This window comes from Lissotriton vulgaris, chromosome 2_1, assembly GCF_964263255.1.
Source record: "Lissotriton vulgaris chromosome 2_1, aLisVul1.2, whole genome shotgun sequence".
Lineage (NCBI taxonomy): Eukaryota > Metazoa > Chordata > Amphibia > Caudata > Salamandridae > Lissotriton > Lissotriton vulgaris.
In genome coordinates this window covers 1330762936-1330771889 of record NC_141687.1, presented here as the reverse complement: position 1 = coordinate 1330771889, position 8954 = coordinate 1330762936, and the positions used below count along the sequence as shown (strand labels likewise).

The 8954-nt window shown below is 42.0% G+C and overlaps 1 protein-coding gene across 2 annotated transcripts in view; it reads right to left on the bottom strand.

Moving 5' to 3' along the window:
• Nucleotides 1-5453: 5453 nt before the first annotated feature.
• Nucleotides 5454-8954, bottom strand: part of CLASP1 (cytoplasmic linker associated protein 1) — a 1635412-nt gene continuing 1631911 nt past the window's right edge. Inside the window, exon 36 of one of the 2 annotated variants that reach the window (XM_086957100.1) lies at nucleotides 5454-5817. In XM_086957100.1, coding sequence (XP_086813226.1) covers nucleotides 5731-5817 — 87 coding nt within the window. In that variant the 3' untranslated portion in view covers nucleotides 5454-5730. The remainder of the gene's footprint in view (nucleotides 5818-8954) is intronic. The other variant, XM_086957101.1, reaches the window with a different exon arrangement.

Here is an 8954-nt window from a genome sequence, read left to right as displayed (position 1 = left end):
AAGTATGTTTGAACAAAAATGAGCTGGTTAATACTACAACAATGACAAAACCTAATACAAAGCCAATTCCATTAAAACTCTTGAAAAAGGGCCTTCCTAAGTTTTAATTCTTTTCATATGGGTATGAGAAAATGTGAAGTTCTAAAGAATGATCACACTGAGAAATCTAAAAGGATGGAGAGAGAAAAGATACTTTTAACAAAGTTGGTGTGTAGCTTAGAGTGAGACTAAATGAGCAGACATCACATTACATTTTCAGGCTCAAGATTTGAGAACACAAATTACAAAAAGATAGTTAATTCTAAAGTTGGCAAACTATGATGGTAAAAACACAAAACAGGACAGTATTGTTAATGAAGAAAGTGAAGCCTGGTTTTGTGTGCTACAGTCTATACATTGACAATAACACTTGATTGAGTCTATCAGTGCCTTTACTGGGAGAGAAGTTTTTCTTCATGTATGTATACTAATATCAGCATATTGCTTTAAAGACCACTCCACTAAGGCTTGAGGGTCACGTGAATAAGACGATTTAAGTTTTTTATTCTCCATCACCATGCTCCTAATGACTGGCAGATATTTATTCATGCAGTGATGAATCCTTATTCATCTCAAATTCAATGCTGCTTAACATTTTCCATAACCTGCATGCCCAAATATTCCGACACATAATCTTCATTAAATTACAGTTCCTGTGTCTTAGAAAGGGAACAAAGCATTATCAGGTAGGTGGAGGAGCACAGTAGCTTGCAGTGACAGACGAGTAGTCACACATACAATTCACATTTGCTTTATTCTTTCCTACAAAACAATTTAGAAAGATTTAAAAAAACAAAAAACTAAATACACGTAAACTCCATCTCAATAAATCAATATGGTTACCAAATAGAGACTGGACATTAAGTAGAATTGTAGCGACGGGAGAAACATTTCAATACGTGAAGAGTTGGTGAGAGGATGTAGAGTTCCAGTGGGCTATGTAATCATATAAAGTCAGTATCACCTGTAGACTGCTCATTTGTTATTTCGTTTTTTTCCTGCAAAATAGGCACATGAGGATAAAGCAAGTAGAGGCATTGTTTTTAACTGGAGAATCAATTGAAAAATGTATCCTTTTGTAGGCAAAAGACAACTCATATTGTGCTGTTCAGCAGGTTAGATGGGACTAATTTTTAATGATGTCCTTGTTACCATAGATTGCGATCCATAACAAGTATTGTATTGTGGAAATATTCTCAACGTAAACCTTCACAAATTAAGAGTTTCTTGCAGAATAAATGCATTACTCATGATATTGGGGGCTAAAAATAGCAATGGATGCATTATCAAACCCTTTCCACTGAAAACATCCTCAAGTCTTTGCTTTGCTCAGTTATATTTTCTTTAAAAAAAAATACTTAAAAAGACAACTTTTCAAAAACAACAAAAAGTAAATGTTTCCGATTCTTCGTGCAAGTTTGTCTTTTTCAATTGATCCTCACTATATTTAAGGTTTGTCAATCTTAGAAATGAAGTGCATAGCCACAAGGAACTTGCAGAGGGAATCTTATCTCGCTTGATATGGTCTACAGTTTAACAGTAGAATTTCATGGCCACAGTTTATGGAGGAACACATCTTGATGGCATACACAGCCATCTTCATTATAGCAGGAAACTTCCCCCAAACACAGATTGGTTGTGTTCCATCACTTCAAGTGCTATCGTAAGTAGGTAGCACAAAACAAATAAACAAAGGGACAACGTTATCACATGGTTTGAACGATAGCTCAGGAGTTAAGCCACTGACAACTGAATGAGTAGAAGCTTGACATTTACCTTCACACTTGTACCTGAGTTTTTGGACAACAACTGCAAATTTGGGAGATCTTTTGATATCATCCCTCTTGTAAATTTGAAATAGGGATACAAATCTGTGATTATTCTATTGGAAAAACCTGCAGGATTTCATGAAGCAAAGAAGTAAAACAAATTTATCAGATTATATTTTACTAAATATGTGCAATTTTTTTTTAACCAACATGGACATGTGTATTGAAAATGGTGTGTGAACCACTGGACTGTTTGCTTCTCTGTGGAAAAAGAGAAGAACTGTTCATTATACAGTTAAACGTTTTTGAGATCTGCCAGTTGATGTGAGGCATTTTTTCAAGTTGCTGTCTACAAAGTGACATGGTTGCAGTAAAAATGTCTAGGTTCTCTTCACCTTTCAAGACGAGAATGAGAATGAAAAAGGTTAATTGAAAATCTTAGTAGATTGGTTTAGGGGTTTAATATCGAAATGCACTACCAATGTTATAAACCAATGAATGGGAGGGAAGTAAATCAGGATGCCACTAGGTCTCCCACTGGAAAACATCCATATATCACAGCAAAGGATCCATATATGCAAAAACAGATCCTTTCCCGTAGAAATGTGTTTAAACAACTGCTTTAAGTGCAATGCAAGCACACACACATGTAATATGTATGTATATATATATATATATATATATATATATATATATATATATATATATATATATATATATATATATATATATATATGTACACACACAGAGGCAACAGTGTATATTATTGAAATGCCTTTAAATAGATTCTGAACAAATAATTGTGAAGTGCAAAAGCTGGGCAGACTGCAAATGTCACCAAAACCTGAAGATGGCCTTTATTGATGGACAATAATACATATTTTATGAAATGTATTTCTTATATTAAAAAGTGAAACAATCTAGGCTCCCCAATGGCTTAAAGACAAATTCTCATAAATGTAAGGCAAGTGCGATTTTATTTTCAATATTTATTGCCACCTCAGTCGAGAATATACAATATCCTCCTCATATTTGATGCCGGGCTACTGTAGGAGTTGCATAATTCCCGATTGCTGAACTCTATAGCATGACCAGATGACGTTATATTTCTGAGTCTGCATTTCAACAGCGGATACCGAGGACTGTAATGAACATTACCATACTACATTAGTCGATTTCTTTACTTTTCCCAACTTTGTCATCTTTACGAAGCATACAATATTACCACACAATCCACTTCTGAAATGTGGATCTCTACACCTCTCCCTGTCAAACTGGACCCTCAATTTATATGTGGTGGACAGGAAGCTTGATGTGACCACATATTTAAATTCAAGGAAAATATCTTAATAATTAAGCGTTATTGCCTTCCCTTGCAGGCAGTAACAGTTGTTAACTCAATTCCCTGCAGTTGTACGAATGAGCCGCACGCATAACAATGGTTGAGATAACTAAAGCTGTTAGAATCCCTATGCGGAAGGAAACAGCTGTTTCCTCCCACATCACTCCCTCAGCCTTTTCTTTAAGAAGCTGCTGGTCGCAGCCCCTGACCTTTTGACTCCTGTTCTTTGTTTCGACGAAGAAAGTCCAATCCACTGTTTTCTTATCTCTACTTGTCCTTGCCGATTGAGCTACATTACACCAAAAGCATGGGGAGGATTACAATCAGCCCCGTGGTAACTGACATGTGCTACTGAAGAGGCTGCAGAAGCGCCATGGCAGAACAGACCCCTTTTTCTACCCAAACATTTAGGTGCAAGGCTTCCCTTGCTCCAAAAGCGCTCTCTATATATTCCCGCCACACTTAGGAGGGATGAGGGCAGCTAGCCAGTCCTAGAAAGCTCCCTCTGCGGGACTGTACTATTAAGTATAGCCAGAAAAGAGAGAATACTGATTGGCTTGCCAGTGCCCAAATGTTCCACTCAGGATGCTCATAAAAGATCATAAAGTGGTCATTTTGTTGAATTAAAGGAGAAACCTATGTTCATTTCTGATTCACTTAGCAGTAGTAGCAACAGACAGCTCCTGTTAACTTTGTAAATCTATTGAAGAAACAATATTGTCAAAGAACTCCTAAAATACTGCATAGTATAACAAATGAAGAAGTATTTGTACGTTATACGGCTAATGTCTATTGTATGATTCAATCTGGGAATAGCATACTGAGAGAACAAAACAAGTGTGATTCAACAACATCATGCTAATTTTTAAGGGAGTAGTTGCATCAACCCATTTCAATTTCGACAGGACTCACTCCGAATGTACGGGATTTACTTAGGCTCGCATGTGACTGAGAAATAACAACGGATTGAACAGAAAAATGTCTTCTCACTGTGAGGATAGCTTAAAGTTCCTAAGTGGAAATCAAAGTATGCCATAATAATGCTATTTCGGCTCAACAGCTGCGTTAACCAAACGCAGCATACAACATCATTGGCCATCACTTGTCTTTCCCTTTGAATCAACATAGAGTCTATTACTGCAGTTATAAAAAAAAAATCAAATGCATCAATGGTCGAATTTTTGTTTAAAAAGTAGTTTTTTTTTTACATATTCTTGGTAAAACATTAACGTTCTGTCAATGATAGTAGTTCTTCAAATGATACTAGAACTTTAGCTTGTAATGATTCAAAGGGATACATTTTGAAAGAATTAAAGAAAGACCGGACAAATAAAATAAAATGTTAATCGGAGCAGATTTGTATTGAGTCGGCGCTACATGCTGTTGCATGGTCAAGCAACATGGCATTATATCAACAGATGCTGTATTTTGTAGACAATACTATATTCAAATAAATAGGCCACAGTTCAGTCATGGAAGAACGACAACGTTGCTTTGTGCTGGCTAATTCAACATTATGTAATTCAAAAGCAGAGTTTAGCAATTAAAACACTAGTGGCATGTGTGTTGCTTGTATGAAGGAAGACCGCGGCACATGCTTGAGATCAAGTGAAGTTCCACTACTCACACAGATCAAGCCATGTTCGGTGATACGTCCCGTATGGGTCAAATGTGACCTTGAGGAATGTTTTGCTTCACTTTCCTGTCAAAGCGCTAATTTGATAGGAGGAGGAATTCATAGTTCAACATATCTACTGGTCATTAGGTTATCACTAACAATGCCAACCTGTTTGGGATATTTTTCTGACTGTCTTCTGTTGACTAGATCATTTTTTGTGACACCTAGTAGAATGAGCACTGGAGAATAAGAGCAAAACCAACAGGTAGTGGAGAGATGCGCGTGGGAAACAGAGCAGGCCTTCCTCGTGGTGAAACTCCATCCTAAAGAACTGGCACAGAAAATACAAAAGAAAACTCTACATGTCCGTCAGCTGTTCAAAAGGGATGATTTCCTCCTAACTCTGCCACAGACTTTTGAAAATGAACAAGCACAAATACTTTGCAAATCATGCTTCACATTTCTGTAGGCTTGAGCAAGCAAGCTTCATCTTTTACCTCAGATCAATGCAAAGTAAATTGTTCAATGTTCAAGATAGCACGTAGACAAGGCAAATAAGTTCTCATCAAATATATATAAATATATATATTAACGTAAAAAAAAATAAGATAGCAACATAATCTTTCAAGTGCATATCCGAAGCAGCTCGTCCAATGCACACTTATTCAGACACATGGTGAAGGACTTCAGCAGGCTATACAAATCTGTTTAATGATGGCTTTTTCGTTCCTTCTCTCTTTTTAAAGGCTGCAACACAGGCCTCGCTTCCTTTACATTCAAATACATATGGGACTTTACATAAAATCAGACTTTTAAAAGGATCAAAACACTGACTGCAATAAATAATCGCTACGACCCCCTTCATTGTGGATTAGGGTGTCTGTGAAGAAAGTGAGGCAGAAAGGTCTCTGGGAGGCATCGCTGATTGCTTCTGCAACAATTCATCTATCTGACAGCCGGCACTAACTGTGGGTCGAAACGTCCGACGATGAACTGCTGTTGCTATTTGTGGTTTGGGCCCTCTTTATGTACAAGTTCAATAATTTCATCTGAAAGAGAAAACACCATTGCTTTATAGACTATTTAAACGTGAATTAGCAAAGAAAAAATACTGAGTATAAACAACGTTTAAATGTGTTATGTGCATTACAGGTAATATAAACCACATACAGTGTCCAACACTGTACAACAAACTGGTGATAGGAGACCCAAATTATCCCCATCAGCTATCACAGTTTTTACTGACTTGCCCAAAGAATGTAGCTAAAAGCACAGTCTAACAAGTTACTTACCTTCGGTAACACATTATCTGGTAGAGACATAGCTTAGCCGTAGATTCGTTAACTTTTGAATTCTCACCAGGTTTCAGACTGGACTTGGAAATTTTTCAGCAGTACCTATATGTGCCAGGGGATGGCATTGTACGATTCCGTGATGAAGTCAACTCTAGTTGTGACATCAGTGGAGTCATATAAGCTCCCTCTGGCGCACGGACGTCCGTTTCTTCTGTAAAACCTTCTGCGCCACGATGAGGAGCCACTTCTGAAACTGGCTGTGGAAATAGTGTGCCAAAGAGTATCAATGTGTCTTTGAAACAATAACTAGAAAACAGAAATAAATGGTACAGACATACCAAGTCAAGATCTACAAGGTAAGACCAAATGGTTCTTAAATCACACAAGCACATGAAAGATGGTGTATAAAACCAGTGCTGATAAGGGGTAAACCCCTTACACCCAGATAAGATCCATAAGGAAAAATCAAATGGCTCAATGAAGCACATAGCTACTTGAACACTGACCACCGGTGTATAAGCCAGGGTTGTAAAAGGAAATACCTCTTACACTACAAATCATTTGCAGAGTGGGGAGGATTGTTGGGGTGTTAAGGAATCTATGGCTAGACTATTTCTCTACCAGTTAATGCGTTACCAAAGGTAAGTAACTTGTTCATCTGATAGAGATATCCTGCTGCATAGTCCGTAACTTTTTTATTAAATACCATAGCTATACCCACCAGAGGATAGACCTGAAACAGCGTTGAATCCAGAACCACTCTGATGAAGGGGAGCTTTTGAGAGGGACTCAAGTGCGACTTCGGCATATTGATGGAAAACCCCAGCAAGTGCAGGAGGTCGGCCGTAGTCTGAAGGTGGGTGACGACTGCCTGGGGCGAGCCCGCCTTCAACAACCAGTTGTCGAGGTAGGGGAAGACCGACACCCCTGACCCGCGCAGATGAGCTGCGACCACTGCAATCACTTTCGCACATCCTAGTACCGGCCCAGGAACGTGCTCAATGGCCCCTTGGCAAAGAAGGCTGCGACTTCCTGTTGGAAAAGTGCGAAGTGATCCCCCGACATGCAGTGGAACTGAGGAGGCATGGCCGGGGGGTAGACTCGAAGGGGCGGGAGTAGCCCCTTCGGAAGAGCTGCAACACCCATGTGTCAGAAGTGACAGAAGCCAATGGACAAGGTGATGGCGAATCCTGCCACCCACTGGCGTGGGATGCAACCCGAAGCTCAGACTAGGAAGGCGTCGAGGTAGACGTTGCGGGTGCGGAGGTGGACTGAACCTCACGCCGTTCCCCGGAGCCACAGCGGCGGCTGTCGCGCCAATGGGCCAGCTGAGTCTGGTTCGGCGCAGGCTTCTGGCTGAATGAATGGTCAGGGGTGCCTCTGCCATGGCCACGAAAGGAATGAAACGTGGACGTGGCCGGTCGCGTGGTGGAAAGGCCCAAGGACTTGGCCGTAGCTCTAGAGTCCTTAAAACGCTCCAGTGCCGTGTCGGCCTTATCACCAAACAGACGAGTGCCGTCAAAAGGCATGTCCATGAGCAAACTCTGGACGTCCAGGGAGAACCGAGTGGACCTCAGCCAGGCGTGGCGCCGAAGCACCACGGTCGTGGAAATTGCCCTACCAAGGGAGTCTGCGGTGTCCAAGCCACAACGAATGGCAAATCTAGCCACGTCCTTACCCTCAGCCACAGCCTGAGACAGCACAGTCTGGACCTCCTTCGGGCACCGAGGCAACCCCTTAGCCACGGAATCCCACACCGTGTGGGAATAGCGGCCCAGAAGGCATGGTGTGTTCTCTGACTGCAGTCCTAAGCTGGCCGACAAGAACAACCGCTTGCAAACTGCTCTAATCTCTTAGAGTCCTTATCTGGTGGAGAGGTGGGAAAGGCACTCTGGGACATAGAAGCCTGAATGACCAGACTTTCGGGTATAGGATGAGTGGTCACAAAGGCAGGGTCACCGGGCGCCGGGCGATGACGCCTGGCGACGTTCTTTTCCACAGGGGCCCCCGTGGCAGGCCGTAACCAAGTGACCAACAAGACTTCGGTGAGGGCATCCTTAAAGGGCAGCAGCGGCTCCGAAGAAGTGGACGCCGGCTGGAGCACCTCATTGAGGAGGTTTGTCTTCAGGGTCACCGTGGGGAGATCGAGGTTAAGGACCTCAGCAGCCTGACGGAGCACTACCGTATACGAGGCACCTTCCTCCATAGTGGGCGGGGGAGAGACAAGACCCGGATCAGGGGAGACATTGAGGCCCTCGGCCTCCTCCAAGTCATCCACCCAATTCTGCTAAGAATCACACTGGCGAGCAAGCGGGTCCTAAAACTCTTCCCAGTCATCCTCCTCCGCCAGCCCCAAATAAACATCTCCCCACATCTTCCCTGCAGTCTGGTCTGGAACAAATCTCCAACTGGATGCACAGACATAAATTAAAACTGAATGGTAACAAGACAGAGTTGCTTTTATTTGGCCCAAATCCAACGCTCTGGGGCCCGCAACATTGGCCTCATCAGATGGGCCCTACTCCTACCCCTTCAGCTACAGCCCGTAACCTCGGGGTCCTTCTTGACAACAAGCTGTCAATGAAGCAGCATGTTGTAAAAGTCTCAGCCACCTGCATCACCATCATAAGGTGGCTGAGAAAAATCACGTGGATGCTTCCAGCTGACACCCTCAGGACCGTGGTCCAGGCCCTTGTCACCTCACGGATGGACTACGGGAACATTCTGCTCCTGGGTGCCTGTAAGGAGGTAATAAAGAAACTGCAGGTGGTCCAGAACATGGCAGCTCGCCTTATCGGTAACTTGCCTGCCAGATCCTCGGCCGCCATCCATCTGCGCAAGCTGCATTGGCTGCGCATTGAGAGCAGAGTGAAATTTAAAGCTCTCTGCAT